The sequence below is a fragment of the Salmo salar genome, chromosome 06 (genome assembly GCF_965601325.2).
Source record: "Salmo salar chromosome 06, fSalSal1, whole genome shotgun sequence".
Taxonomy (NCBI): domain Eukaryota; kingdom Metazoa; phylum Chordata; class Actinopteri; order Salmoniformes; family Salmonidae; genus Salmo; species Salmo salar.
In genome coordinates, this window is record NC_138296.1 from 13,571,046 (window position 1) to 13,589,069 (window position 18,024).

General features: G+C 40.6%; 1 protein-coding gene across 4 annotated transcripts in view; it reads left to right on the forward strand.

The window, feature by feature from the left end:
- The window catches only part of LOC106606286 (BAR/IMD domain-containing adapter protein 2), a 263,933-nt gene that overhangs the window by 106,673 nt on the left and 139,236 nt on the right, over positions 1 to 18,024 (forward strand). For all 4 annotated transcript variants that reach the window (XM_014202430.3, XM_014202428.3, XM_082976331.1 and 1 more), the window contains 2 exons: positions 11,143 to 11,295; positions 13,255 to 13,530. In XM_014202430.3, the coding sequence (XP_014057905.1) occupies positions 11,143 to 11,295; positions 13,255 to 13,530 (429 nt within the window). The remainder of the gene's footprint in view (positions 1 to 11,142; positions 11,296 to 13,254; positions 13,531 to 18,024) is intronic.

Genomic DNA, 18,024 nt, shown 5'->3' on the forward strand with positions numbered 1-18,024 from the left:
ATCAACACAGACAGACCTGACACTGTTATTACGGAGTTCATTATCAACACACAGACAGTCCTGACACTGTTATTACTGAGTTCATTATCAACACACAGACAGACCTGACACTGTTATTACGGAGTTCATTATCAACACACAGACAGTCCTGACACTGTTATTACGGAGTTCATTATCAACACACAGACAGTCCTGACACTGTTATTACTGAGTTCATTATCAACACAGACAGACCTGCCACTGTTATTATGGAGTTCATTATCAACACACAGACAGTCCTGACACTGTTATTACTGAGTTCATTATCAACACAGACAGACCTGCCACTGTTATTATGGAGTTCATTATCAACACACAGACAGTCCTGACACTGTTATTACTGAGTTCATTATCAACACAGACAGACCTGCCACTGTTATTACGGAGTTCATTATCAACACAGACAGTCCTGACACTGTTATTACGGAGTTCATTATCAACACACAGACAGACCTGACACTTATTACTGAGTTCATTATCAACACAGACAGACCTGCCACTGTTATTATGGAGTTCATTATCAACACAGACAGTCCTGACACTGTTATTACGGAGTTCATTATCAACACAGACAGACCTGACACTGTTATTACGGAGTTCATTATCAACACACAGACAGTCCTGACACTGTTATTACGGAGTTCATTATCAACACACAGACAGTCCTGCCACTGTTATTACGGAGTTCATTATCAACACAGCATGACAGTCCTGACACTGTTATTACGGAGTTCATTATCAACACAGACAGACCTGCCACTGTTATTACGGAGTTCATTATCAACACCAGACAGCACCTGACACTGTTATTACGGAGTTCATTATCAACACAGACAGACCTGACACTGTTATTACGGAGTTCATTATCAACACACAGACAGTCCTGACACTGTTATTACGGAGTTCATTATCAACACAGACAGACCTGCCACTGTTATTACGGAGTTCATTATCAACACAGACAGTCCTGACACTGTTATTACGGAGTTCATTATCAACACACAGACAGTCCTGCCACTGTTATTACGGAGTTCATTATCAACACACAGACAGTCCTGACACTGTTATTACGGAGTTCATTATCAACACAGACAGACCTGCCACTGTTATTACGGAGTTCATTATCAACACAGACAGACCTGACACTGTTATTACGGAGTTCATTATCAACACACAGACCTGACACTGTTATTACGGAGTTCATTATCAACACACAGACCTGACACTGTTATTACGGAGTTCATTATCAACACAGACAGACCTGACACTGTTATTACGGAGTTCATTATCAACACACAGACAGTCCTGACACTGTTATTACTGAGTTCATTATCAACACAGACAGACCTGCCACTGTTATTACGGAGTTCATTATCAACACACAGACAGTCCTGACACTGTTATTACGGAGTTCATTATCAACACACAGACAGACCTGACACTGTTATTACTGAGTTCATTATCAACACAGACAGACCTGCCACTGTTATTACGGAGTTCATTATCAACACACAGACAGTCCTGACACTGTTATTACTGAGTTCATTATCAACACAGACAGACCTGCCACTGTTATTACGGAGTTCATTATCAACACAGACAGTCCTGACACTGTTATTACGGAGTTCATTATCAACACACAGACAGACCTGACACTGTTATTACTGAGTTCATTATCAACACAGACAGACCTGCCACTGTTATTATGGAGTTCATTATCAACACAGACAGTCCTGACACTGTTATTACGGAGTTCATTATCAACACACAGACAGTCCTGCCACTGTTATTACGGAGTTCATTATCAACACAGACAGACCTGACACTGTTATTACGGAGTTCATTATCAACACAGACAGACCTGACACTGTTATTACGGAGTTCATTATCAACACAGACAGACCTAACACTGTTATTACAGAGTTCATTATCAACACAGACAGACCTGCCACTGTTAGTACTGAGTTCATTATCAACACACAGACAGTCCTGACACTGTTATTACGGAGTTCATTATCAACACAGACAGTCCTGCCACTGTTATTACGGAGTTCATTATCAACACACAGACAGTCCTGACACTGTTATTACAGAGTTCATTATCAACACAGACAGACCTGCCACTGTTATTACGGAGTTCATTATCAACACAGACAGACCTGCCACTGTTATTACGGAGTTCATTATCAACACAGACAGACCTGACACTGTTATTACGGAGTTCATTATCAACACAGACAGACCTGACACTGTTATTACGGAGTTCATTATCAACACACAGACAGTCCTGACACTGTTATTACTGAGTTCATTATCAACACACAGACAGTCCTGACACTGTTATTACTGAGTTCATTATCAACACACAGACAGTCCTGCCACTGTTATTACGGAGTTCATTATCAACACACAGACAGTCCTGCCACTATTATTACGGAGTTAATTATCAACACACAGACAGTCCTGACACTGTTATTACTGAGTTCATTATCAACACAGACAGAACTGCCACTGTTATTATGGAGTTCATTATCAACACACAGACAGTCCTGACACTGTTATTACTGAGTTCATTATCAACACAGACAGACCTGCCACTGTTATTACGGAGTTCATTATCAACACAGACAGTCCTGACACTGTTATTACGGAGTTCATTATCAACACACAGACAGACCTGACACTGTTATTACTGAGTTCATTATCAACACAGACAGACCTGACACTATTATTACGGAGTTCATTATCAACACACAGACAGTCCTGACACTGTTATTACTGAGTTCATTATCAACACACAGACAGACCTGACACTGTTATTACGGAGTTCATTATCAACACACAGACAGTCCTGACACTGTTATTACGGAGTTCATTATCAACACACAGACAGTCCTGACACTGTTATTACTGAGTTCATTATCAACACAGACAGACCTGCCACTGTTATTATGGAGTTCATTATCAACACACAGACAGTCCTGACACTGTTATTTCTGAGTTCATTATCAACACAGACAGACCTGCCACTGTTATTATGGAGTTCATTATCAACACACAGACAGTCCTGACACTGTTATTACTGAGTTCATTATCAACACAGACAGACCTGCCACTGTTATTACGGAGTTCATTATCAACACAGACAGTCCTGACACTGTTATTACGGAGTTCATTATCAACACACAGACAGACCTGACACTTATTACTGAGTTCATTATCAACACAGACAGACCTGCCACTGTTATTATGGAGTTCATTATCAACACAGACAGTCCTGACACTGTTATTACGGAGTTCATTATCAACACAGACAGACCTGACACTGTTATTACGGAGTTCATTATCAACACACAGACAGACCTGACACTGTTATTACGGAGTTCATTATCAACACACAGACAGTCCTGCCACTGTTATTACGGAGTTCATTATCAACACGCTGACAGTCCTGACACTGTTATTACGGAGTTCATTATCAACACAGACAGACCTGCCACTGTTATTACGGAGTTCATTATCAACACAGACGGACCTGACACTGTTATTACGGAGTTCATTATCAACACACACGGACCTGACACTGTTATTACGGAGTTCATTATCAACACGCAGACAGTCCTGACACTGTTATTACTGAGTTCATTATCAACACGCAGACAGTCCTGACACTGTTATTACTGAGTTCATTATCAACACACAGACAGTCCTGACACTGTTATTACGGAGTTCATTATCAACACAGACAGTCCTGACACTGTTATTATGGAGTTCATTATCAACACACAGACAGTCCTGACACTGTTATTACTGAGTTCATTATCAACACAGACAGACCTGCCACTGTTATTACGGAGTTCATTATCAACACAGACAGTCCTGACACTGTTATTACGGAGTTCATTATCAACACACAGACAGTCCTGCCACTGTTATTACGGAGTTCATTATCAACACACAGACAGTCCTGACACTGTTATTACGGAGTTAATTATCAACACACAGACAGTCCTGACACTGTTATTACTGAGTTCATTATCAACACAGACAGACCTGCCACTGTTATTATGGAGTTCATTATCAACACACAGACAGTCCTGACACTGTTATTACTGAGTTCATTATCAACACAGACAGACCTGCCACTGTTATTACGGAGTTCATTATCAACACAGACAGTCCTGACACTGTTATTACGGAGTTCATTATCAACACACAGACAGACCTGACACTGTTATTACTGAGTTCATTATCAACACAGACAGACCTGCCACTGTTATTACGGAGTTCATTATCAACACACAGACCTGACACTGTTATTACGGAGTTCATTATCAACACAGACAGACCTGACACTGTTATTACGGAGTTCTTTATCAACACACAGACAGTCCTGACACTGTTATTACTGAGTTCATTATCAACACACAGACAGTCCTGACACTGTTATTACTGAGTTCATTATCAACACACAGACAGTCCTGACACTGTTATTACTGAGTTCATTATCAACACACAGACAGTCCTGACACTGTTATTACTGAGTTCATTATCAACACACAGACACTCCTGCCACTGTTATTACGGAGTTCATTATCAACACACAGACAGTCCTGACACTGTTATTACGGAGTTCATTATCAACACACAGTTAGTCCTGACACTGTTATTACTGAGTTCATTATCAACACAGACAGACCTGCCACTGTTATTATGGAGTTCATTATCAACACACAGACAGTCCTGACACTGTTATTACTGAGTTCATTATCAACACAGACAGACCTGCCACTGTTATTATGGAGTTCATTATCAACACACAGACAGTCCTGACACTGTTATTACTGAGTTCATTATCAACACAGTCAGACCTGCCACTGTTATTACGGAGTTCATTATCACCACAGACAGTCCTGACACTGTTATTACGGAGTTCATTATCAACACACAGACAGTCCTGACACTGTTATTACTGAGTTCATTATCAACACACAGACAGTCCTGACACTGTTATTACTGAGTTCATTATCAACACACAGACACTCCTGCCACTGTTATTACGGAGTTCATTATCAACACACAGACAGTCCTGACACTGTTATTACGGAGTTCATTATCAACACACAGACAGTCCTGACACTGTTATTACTGAGTTCATTATCAAAACACAGACAGTCCTGACACTGTTATTACTGAGTTCATTATCAACACAGTCATACCTGCCACTGTTATTACGGAGTTCATTATCACCACAGACAGTCCTGACACTGTTATTACGGAGTTCATTATCAACACACAGACAGTCCTGACACTGTTATTACGGAGTTAATTATCAACACACAGACAGTCCTGACACTGTTATTACTGAGTTCATTATCAACACAGACAGAACTGCCACTGTTATTATGGAGTTCATTATCAACACACAGACAGTCCTGACACTGTTATTACTGAGTTCATTATCAACACAGACAGACCTGCCACTGTTATTACGGAGTTCATTATCAACACAGACAGTCCTGACACTGTTATTACGGAGTTCATTATCAATACACAGACAGACCTGACACTGTTATTACTGAGTTCATTATCAACACAGACAGACCTGCCACTGTTATTACGGAGTTCATTATCAACACACAGACCTGACACTGTTATTACGGAGTTCATTATCAACACAGACAGACCTGACACTCTTATTACGGAGTTCATTATCAACACACAGACAGTCCTGACACTGTTATTACTGAGTTCATTATCAACACACAGACAGTCCTGACACTGTTATTACTGAGTTCATTATCAACACACAGACACTCCTGCCACTGTTATTACGGAGTTCATTATCAACACACAGACAGTCCTGACACTGTTATTACGGAGTTCATTATCAACACACAGACAGTCCTGACACTGTTATTACTGAGTTCATTATCAACACAGACAGACCTGCCACTGTTATTATGGAGTTCATTATCAACACACAGACAGTCCTGACACTGTTATTACTGAGTTCATTATCAACACAGACAGACCTGCCACTGTTATTACGGAGTTCATTATCAACACAGACAGTCCTGACACTGTTATTACGGAGTTCATTATCAACACACAGACAGACCTGACACTGTTATTACTGAGTTCATTATCAACACAGACAGACCTGCCACTGTTATTATGGAGTTCATTATCAACACAGACAGTCCTGACACTGTTATTACGGAGTTCATTATCAACACAGACAGACCTGACACTGTTATTACGGAGTTCATTATCAACACACAGACAGACCTGACACTGTTATTACGGAGTTCATTATCAACACACAGACAGTCCTGACACTGTTATTACGGAGTTCATTATCAACACGCAGACAGTCCTGACACTGTTATTACGGAGTTCATTATCAACACAGACAGACCTGCCACTGTTATTACGGAGTTCAATATCAACACAGACGGACCTGACACTGTTATTACGGAGTTCATTATCAACACACAGACCTGACACTGTTATTACGGAGTTCATTATCAACACGCAGACAGTCCTGACACTGTCATTACTGAGTTCATTATCAACACACAGACAGTCCTGACACTGTTATTACTGAGTTCATTATCAACACACAGACAGTCCTGACACTGTTATTACTGAGTTCATTATCAACACACAGACAGTCCTGACACTGTTATTACGGAGTTCATTATCAACACACAGACAGTCCTGACACTGTTATTACTGAGTTCATTATCAACACACAGACAGTCCTGACACTGTTATTACGGAGTTCATTATCAACACACAGACAGTCCTGCCACTGTTATTACGGAGTTCATTATCAACACACAGACAGTCCTGACACTGTTATTACTGAGTTCATTATCAACACACAGACTGTCCTGACACTGTTATTACGGAGTTCATTATCAACACACAGACAGTCCTGCCACTGTTATTACGGAGTTCATTATCAACACACAGACAGTCCTGACACTGTTATTACTGAGTTCATTATCAACACAGACAGACCTGCCACTGTTATTATGGAGTTCATTATCAACACACAGACAGTCCTGACACTGTTATTACTGAGTTCATTATCAACACAGACAGACCTGCCACTGTTATTACGGAGTTCATTTTCAACACATACAGTCCTGACACTGTTATTACGGAGTTCATTATCAACACACAGACAGACCTGACACTGTTATTACTGAGTTCATTATCAACACAGACAGACCTGCCACTGTTATTACGGAGTTCATTATCAACACACAGACCTGACACTGTTATTACGGAGTTCATTATCAACACAGACAGACCTGACACTGTTATTACTGAGTTCATTATCAACACACAGACAGTCCTGACACTGTTATTACTGAGTTCATTATCAACACACAGACAGTCCTGACACTGTTATTACGGAGTTCATTATCAACACACAGACAGTCCTGACACTGTTATTACTGAGTTCATTACCAACACAGACAGACCTGCCACTGTTATTATGGAGTTCATTATCAACACACAGACAGTCCTGACACTGTTATTACTGAGTTCATTATCAACACAGTCAGACCTGACACTGTTATTACGGAGTTCATTATCAACACAGACAGTCCTGACACTGTTATTACGGAGTTCATTATCAACACACAGACAGACCTGACACTGTTATTACTGAGTTCATTATCAACACAGACAGACCTGCCACTGTTATTACGGAGTTCATTATCAACACAGACAGTCCTGACACTGTTATTACGGAGTTCATTATCAACACAGACAGACCTGACACTGTTATTACGGAGTTCATTATCAACACACAGACAGTCCTGCCACTGTTATTACGGAGTTCATTATCAACACGCAGACAGTCCTGACACTGTTATTACGGAGTTCATTATCAACACAGACAGACCTGCCACTGTTATTACGGAGTTCATTATCAACACACAGACAGTCCTGACACTGTTATTACGGAGTTCATTATCAACACACAGACAGTCCTGACACTGTTATTACTGAGTTCATTATCAACACAGACAGACCTGCCACTGTTATTATGGAGTTCATTATCAACACACAGACAGTCCTGACACTGTTATTACTGAGTTCATTATCAACACACAGACAGTCCTGCCACTGTTATTACGGAGTTCATTATCAACACACAGACAGTCCTGACACTGTTATTACGGAGTTCATTATCAACACAGACAGACCTGCCACTGTTATTACCGAGTTCAATATCAACACAGACGGACCTGACACTGTTATTACGGAGTTCATTATCAACACACAGACCTGACACTGTTATTACGGAGTTCATTATCAACACGCAGACAGTCCTGACACTGTCATTACTGAGTTCATTATCAACACACAGACAGTCCTGACACTGTTATTACTGAGTTCATTATCAACACACAGACAGTCCTGACACTGTTATTACTGAGTTCATTATCAACACACAGACAGTCCTGACACTGTTATTACGGAGTTCATTATCAACACACAGACAGTCCTGACACTGTTATTACTGAGTTCATTATCAACACACAGACAGTCCTGACACTGTTATTACGGAGTTCATTATCAACACACAGACAGTCCTGACACTGTTATTACGGAGTTCATTATCAACACAGACAGACCTGACACTGTTATTACGGAGTTCATTATCAACACACAGACAGACCTGACACTGTTATTACGGAGTTCATTATCAACACACAGACAGTCCTGACACTGTTATTACGGAGTTCATTATCAACACGCAGACAGTCCTGACACTGTTATTACGGAGTTCATTATCAACACAGACAGACCTGCCACTGTTATTACCGAGTTCAATATCAACACAGACGGACCTGACACTGTTATTACGGAGTTCATTATCAACACACAGACCTGACACTGTTATTACGGAGTTCATTATCAACACGCAGACAGTCCTGACACTGTCATTACTGAGTTCATTATCAACACACAGACAGTCCTGACACTGTTATTACTGAGTTCATTATCAACACACAGACAGTCCTGACACTGTTATTACTGAGTTCATTATCAACACACAGACAGTCCTGACACTGTTATTACGGAGTTCATTATCAACACACAGACAGTCCTGACACTGTTATTACTGAGTTCATTATCAACACACAGACAGTCCTGACACTGTTATTACGGAGTTCATTATCAACACACAGACAGTCCTGCCACTGTTATTACGGAGTTCATTATCAACACACAGACAGTCCTGACACTGTTATTACTGAGTTCATTATCAACACACAGACAGTCCTGACACTGTTATTACGGAGTTCATTATCAACACACAGACAGTCCTGCCACTGTTATTACGGAGTTCATTATCAACACACAGACAGTCCTGACACTGTTATTACGGAGTTAATTATCAACACACAGACAGTCCTGACACTGTTATTACTGAGTTCATTATCAACACAGACAGACCTGCCACTGTTATTATGGAGTTCATTATCAACACACAGACAGTCCTGACACTGTTATTACTGAGTTCATTATCAACACAGACAGACCTGCCACTGTTATTACGGAGTTCATTTTCAACACATACAGTCCTGACACTGTTATTACGGAGTTCATTATCAACACAGACAGACCTGCCACTGTTATTACGGAGTTCATTATCAACACACAGACCTGACACTGTTATTACGGAGTTCATTATCAACACAGACAGACCTGACACTGTTATTACTGAGTTCATTATCAACACACAGACAGTCCTGACACTGTTATTACTGAGTTCATTATCAACACACAGACAGTCCTGACACTGTTATTACGGAGTTCATTATCAACACACAGACAGTCCTGACACTGTTATTACTGAGTTCATTACCAACACAGACAGACCTGCCACTGTTATTATGGAGTTCATTATCAACACACAGACAGTCCTGACACTGTTATTACTGAGTTCATTATCAACACAGTCAGACCTGACACTGTTATTACGGAGTTCATTATCAACACAGACAGTCCTGACACTGTTATTACGGAGTTCATTATCAACACACAGACAGACCTGACACTGTTATTACTGAGTTCATTATCAACACAGACAGACCTGCCACTGTTATTACGGAGTTCATTATCAACACAGACAGTCCTGACACTGTTATTACGGAGTTCATTATCAACACAGACAGACCTGACACTGTTATTACGGAGTTCATTATCAACACACAGACAGTCCTGCCACTGTTATTACGGAGTTCATTATCAACACGCAGACAGTCCTGACACTGTTATTACGGAGTTCATTATCAACACAGACAGACCTGCCACTGTTATTACGGAGTTCATTATCAACACAGACGGACCTGACACTGTTATTACGGAGTTCATTATCAACACACAGACCTGACACTGTTATTACGGAGTTCATTATCAACACGCAGACAGTCCTGACACTGTTATTACTGAGTTCATTATCAACACACAGACAGTCCTGACACTGTTATTACTGAGTTCATTATCAACACACAGACAGTCCTGACACTGTTATTACTGAGTTCATTATCAACACACAGACAGTCCTGACACTGTTATTACGGAGTTCATTATCAACACACAGACAGTCCTGACACTGTTATTACTGAGTTCATTATCAACACACAGACAGTCCTGACACTGTTATTACTGAGTTCATTATCAACATACAGACAGTCCTGACACTGTTATTACGGAGTTCATTATCAACACAGACAGTCCTGACACTGTTATTATGGAGTTCATTATCAACACACAGACAGTCCTGACACTGTTATTACTGAGTTCATTATCAACACAGACAGACCTGCCACTGTTATTACGGAGTTCATTATCAACACAGACAGTCCTGACACTGTTATTACGGAGTTCATTATCAACACAGACAGACCTGACACTGTTATTGCGGAGTTCATTATCAACACACACAGGTGCACAGTGGATGTTTACAACACAGCTTAAATGGACTTAGTGTTTGGACCTAACATATAAAGGTGTGTTTTGGAGGGCCACTGTCTAACCTCTTGTCTCCTGTGTTTGGTCCTGTAGTTTGTGGAGACCATCAGTAGTAAGCAGAGTGAACTGGACACCTTCATAGCAGAGGGCTACAAGACTGCTCTGTCTGAGGAGCGCAGGAGGTACTGTTTCCTGGTGGACAGACAGTGTGCTGTAGCCAAGAACAGCAGCGCCTACCACGGCAAGGTAAGGGTTAACACAACTGGGTCTGTGGGGCGGTTGTGTGTGTGGTGGGGGGGAAGGGAGGTTTATTGTCCAGGTGGCAATGTAAAATGCATGGGTTTGGTATCTGTCTCAATGGTGTAATCAGTAATATTTTCTGCTGTTTATAATGGTCATATAACTGAATGATAAGTCTATACCTCTCTGTAATATGATATATGTGTAATATGATGTGTGTGTGTGTGTATGTGTGTATATATATATATATATAATCTCTGTGACCTTGGCCTGGGGTCATCTCATCACAACTCTATTTGTCAAAACTGATTAAGGTGTCATCCCAAATGGCACCCTATTCTCTATGTAGTGCACTACTTTAGACCAGGGCCTTTTGATAGGTTACCATTTGGGACATAATGTATGACAGGCTGTTTGGAGACGTTCTGCCTTCATGATAGATCCAGTTGATATAATATTCATAGTCTATTTCATTGCTGCATATTAATAATAAGGTATTTCCTGAGAAACGTTGTTATGGAGAGGAGGATATGTAAAGAGGTTGTACAGGTGTGGGTGGATGGGTGGGTGTTAGTGCAGCTCCTGGGATTACTAAGGAGGAAGGGTTGGTGCGTGTGTGTGTGTGGCGACAAGTACATACAAACACACACACTGCTGCAGACCATTTCTAGAACATGGAGTCCAGTGGTTTAATCAGCACGGGGGTGTGTGTGGGAAGAGTTCAAAGGCTGTGCTGAAGAGTCCTCTCGGAGAGAGGGGAAAGAGAGAGAGACGCACAGAGAGAGAGACGGAGTGAGTAAGAGAGACTGGCGAGCGAGAGAGTGAGAGTACAGCTCTCGCAGTGAAGCATCTAGATTGTGGTCTGAGTCACCTGGGACTCATTGGTGCAGCCTGGTTGGTTCTACACACACACACACACACACACACACACACACACACACACACACACACACACACACACACACACACACACACACACACACACAGCCTCTGTCTCCAGTGCTGCCCACTCAGCCCTGTACCATAGGTCAGGGACACACAGGGAAGCTGCTCTGCTCTCTGGGATGAATGGGGCTGAATAGAGGCTGTCTCTTAAATGGCACCCTTTTCTCTACATAGTGCACTAGTTTTGCCCAGAGCCCATACAAATTAGGGTGGGAATAGAGAGCTATTTGGAACCCAGCCAGAGAGGGAATATAAGAGAGGAACAGAACAGGAATGTTGGAGGGAGAGTGAAAGTTACCATGAAAGAGGACTGGAGGTGATGGTGTGTTAGATCAGAAGAGCTTGGTGTGGTAGACGTTGTAGTCAAGACGACAAGGATCTAAAGAAGTAGATCTCTAAATCTTAGTCATGTGTTATAGCTTCTGTCTAGAGAAGTAGATCTCTAAATCTTAGTCATGTGTTATAGCTTCCGTCTAGAGAAGTAGATCTCTAAATCTTAGTCATGTGTTATAGCTTCCGTCTAGAGAAGTAGATATCTAAATCTTAGTCATGTGTTATAGCTTCCGTCTAGAGAAGTAGATATCTAAATCTTAGTCATGTGTTATAGCTTCCGTCTAGAGAAGTAGATCTCTAAATCATAGTCATGTGTTATAGCTTCCGTCTAGAGAAGTAGATCTCTAAATCTTAGTCATGTGTTATAGCTTCCGTCTAGAGAAGTAGATCTCTAAATCTTAGTCATGTGTTATAGCTTCCATCTAGAGAAGTAGATCTCTAAATCGTAGTCATGTGTTATAGCTTCCATCTAGAGAAGTAGATCTCTAAATCTTAGTCATGTGTTATAGCTTCCGTCTAGAGAAGTAGATCTCTACATCTTAGTCATGTGTTATATGCTTCCATCTAAAGAAGTGGATCTCTAAATCATAGTCATGTGTTATAGCTATCATGTGTTACACTAATAAATGACTGTCTATATCCTCATCTGGTGTGTGTTGACTTATTGATTGATCTCTATCTGTCCAGGGTAAAGACCTGCTGACCCAGAAGATCCCAGTATGGCAGCAGGCTTGTTCAGATCCCAACAAGCTACCAGAGCGGGCCATGCTCCTAGCCCAGCAGATGGGCTCCGGGTCCAGCACGGGCACCGCATCCCTGACCATGGGGGGCTCCAGCCCCCTGAACACCTCCAAGTCTAACCTGTCCAACCTGGTCATCTCTGACCCCATCCCCGGGGCTCAGCCACTCCCTGTCCCCCCAGAACTGGCTGTCTTCATGGGTGGTGGGCTGGGGCACCAGGCGGTGAGTGGTGGGTCTGGGTGAGCGGGCTGGTAATGTTGATGTCTGGGGAAGGTTTCTCTTACTCTGTAGGTGTTGGGAATATTAATATTCAGCTATGAATTGTATTTGTTTTTATTAGTTCCTACCAAAGCAGCAGCTACTCTTCCTGGGGTTTATTATGGATCCCCATTAGTTCCTGCAAGACAGTAGCTACTCTTCCTGGGGTTTATTATGGATCCCCATTAGTTCCTGCCAAAACAGCAGCTACTCTTCCTGGGGTCCAGCAACATTAAGGCAGTTATATACAAAATAAGAGGTTTAATGTAATCAGAGGGGTAAAGGTGTCAGAGGGGTAAAGGTGTCAGAGGGGTAAAGGTGTCAGAGGGGTAAAGGTGTCAGAGCGGTTAAAGGAGTCAGAGCAGTGTCAAATATATGAAGTACATGGAAGCATACAATATCTTTGAAGACGACAGAACAAACTTTAACATAATTATAGAAGTACATATCCTGACAAATGTGGTGTGCACGCTAGCTTGTGAATGATCAATTGATTGATAGCCTGAGCATGTGAATGTTGGTTTGGTGCCTATAGCTTGAATGGTACAAGACTTACTGTTGGTGGGTTAGTTTATGCAAATGTATGCAAACTAATATAGTTAGTTGATCAAAGTTAAGAATTTGAATTTAGGATGGCCTGTACATGTGAAAGTTGGTTTGGTGCCTATAGCTTGAATGGTTCAAAACTTACTGTTGGTGGGTTATTTTGTGCACATTTATGCAAATTCATACAGTTATAGTTGATCAATGTTTTTAAGAATTTGAAGTTAGGATAGCTTGAATATGTGAAAGTTGGTTTGGTGATTCTAGCTTGAAGAGTTACTGAGGGTGAGTTATTGTATGCTAATTTATGCACATTTATATAGTTAAAGTTGATAACAATCTTGAAGTTAGGATAGCCTGAATGTTTTAAAGTTGGTCTTGTATAAGAAATGTAGAGAATACACACCTAATTACAACGAATTAATTGATACTCTTAATTTAAGCTTGGATTTGAGGCGAGTGTGTCTGTGAATAAATTGTTTCTGCTTCCTGAGTAAACAGTAGACTAAATCAGCCTGTAGCCAGAGACTTCTGGCCCTCGGTGGGGAAACTAAACTACTCATTTACATATTACACTTTTAATGATGCAGCTTATTAATTAGGTATTAAACTGGTTTTGTAAGATGAAAAGTGGAGGCTTACATATGACCCATGAACAACACCTCTATTTGAATATTAATTCTCTAACTGGATCTTTGCCAAAAGCTTATCGATCATTTCACTTTTAGAATCCGCCCCCCTCCAGTCGGGGCTCTCAATTTACTGTTGAGAGGTAGAATAGTAGAATATACAACATTTGGTTGTGAATCAGCAGTTTTTCCCCTTATGTCAGTCACTGACAGTCACTCAATTAGCCATGTCAACTAAACATTTTTTAGATTGGTAAATTAGTCAAGCCAGCTATCTAAAGTTGTAGTAATCATGGATGAATTACCGACCGGGGAGCCCCATTGATTTTGTTAGTTACTCTCACTCAGATATATTAAAAACTGCAAACATTTCTCTCCGCCCCATGGCAAAATGAGTAGAATTGCAGGAAGTTAGTAAACAAACTGGCTAAATCGTCTCTATGCTCCATGACGGAAGGTCTAGAATTGCAAGAAATTAACTCTAAAAGTTCTCTCTGCTGTCAAGAGGGGGGCCGCTAAAATGTTTTGCTCACAAAGTTGCTGCATGTGTGGGGACAGATGTGGGTACGGATGTGGGTACGCAGTCCAGTGAGCCACTGCGGACCCTCATGATGAGTTCAGATTTTATGTGGGCCCCACCCCCATCATATTTTATTTGGCCCCCACCCCCATCAAAGTAGCCTGTCCCTGTTCTAGGCGAACCATTGAACGCAAGACTGTATATGGATATACTGTAACTTCTCCTACACAACCTACACACACTATAGATACCAGACTGTATATGGATATACTGTAACTTATCCCACACAACCTACACACACTATAGATACCAGACTGTATATGGATATACTGTAACTTCTCCCACACACACTATAGATACCAGACTGTATATGGATATACTGTAACTTCTCCCACACACACTATAGATACCAGACTGTATATGGATATACTGTAACTTCTCCTACACACACTATAGATACCAGACTGTATATGGATATACTGTAACTTCTCCTACACAACCTACACACACTATAGATACCAGACTGTATATGGATATACTGTAACTTCTCCCACACACACTATAGATACCAGACTGTATATGGATATACTGTAACTTCTCCTACACACACTATAGATACCAGACTGTATATGGATATACTGTAACTTCTCCTACACAACCTACACACACTATAGATACCAGACTGTATATGGATATACTGTAACTTCTCCTACACAACCTACACACACTATAGATACCAGACTGTATATGGATATACTGTAACTTCTCCTACACAACCTACACACACTATAGATACCAGACTGTATATGGATATACTGTAACTTCTCCTACACAACCTACACACACTATAGATACCAGACTGTATATGGATATACTGTAACTTCTCCTACACAACCTACACACACTATAGATACCAGACTGTATATGGATATACTGTAACTTCTCCTACACAACCTACACACACTATAGATACCAGACTGTATATGGATATACTGTAACTTCTCCTACACACACTATAGATGCCAGACTGTATATGGATATACTGTAACTTCTCCTACACACACTATAGATACCAGACTGTATATGGATATACTGTAACTTCTCCTACACACACTATAGATACCAGACTGTATATGGATATACTGTAACTTCTCCTACACACACTATAGATACCAGACTGTATATGGATATACTGTAACTTCTCCCACACAACCTACACACACTATAGATACCAGACTGTATATGGATATACTGTAACTTCTCCTACACAACCTACACACACTATAGATACCAGACTGTATATGGATATACTGTAACTTCTCCCACACACACTATAGATACCAGACTGTATATGTATATACTGTAACTTCTCCCACACACACTATAGATACCAGACTGTATATGGATATACTGTAACTTCTCCTACACACACTATAGATACCAGACTGTATATGGATATACTGTAACTTCTCCAACACACACTATAGATACCAGACTGTATATGGATATACTGTAACTTCTCCCACACACACTATAGATACCAGACTGTATATGTATATACTGTAACTTCTCCCACACACACTATAGATACCAGACTGTATATGGATATACTGTAACTTCTCCTACACACACTATAGATACCAGACTGTATATGGATATACTGTAACTTCTCCTACACAACCTACACACACTATAGATACCAGACTGTATATGGATATACTGTAACTTCTCCTACACACACTATAGATACCAGACTGTATATGGATATACTGTAACTTCTCCCACACACACTATAGATACCAGACTGTATATGGATATACTGTAACTTCTCCTACACACACTATAGATACCAGACTGTATATGGATATACTGTAACTTCTACTACACAACCTACACACACTATAGATACCAGACTGTATATGGATATACTGTAACTTCTCCCACACACACTATAGATACCAGACTGTATATGGATATACTGTAACTTCTCCTACACAACCTACACACACTATAGATACCAGACTGTATATGGATATACTGTAACTTCTCCTACACACACTATAGATACCAGACTGTATATGGATATACTGTAACTTCTACTACACAACCTACACACACTATAGATACCAGACTGTATATGGATATACTGTAACTTCTCCCACACACACTATAGATACCAGACTGTATATGGATATACTGTAACTTCTCCTACACAACCTACACACACTATAGATACCAGACTGTATATGGATATACTGTAACTTCTCCTACACACACTATAGATACCAGACTGTATATGGATATACTGTAACTTCTACTACACAACCTACACACACTATAGATACCAGACTGTATATGGATATACTGTAACTTCTCCCACACACACTATAGATACCAGACTGTATATGGATATACTGTAACTTCTCCAACACAACCTACACACACTATAGATACCAGACTGTATATGGATATACTGTAACTTCTCCTACACACACTATAGATACCAGACTGTATATGGATATACTGTAACTTCTCCTACACAACCTACACACACTATAGATACCAGACTGTGTATGGATATACTGTAACTTCTCCCACACACACTATAGATACCAGACTGTAAATGGATATACTGTAACTTCTCCTACACAACCTACACACACTATAGATACCAGACTGTATATGGATATACTGTAACTTCTCCTACACACACTATAGATACCAGACTGTATATGGATATACTGTAACTTCTCCTACACACACTAT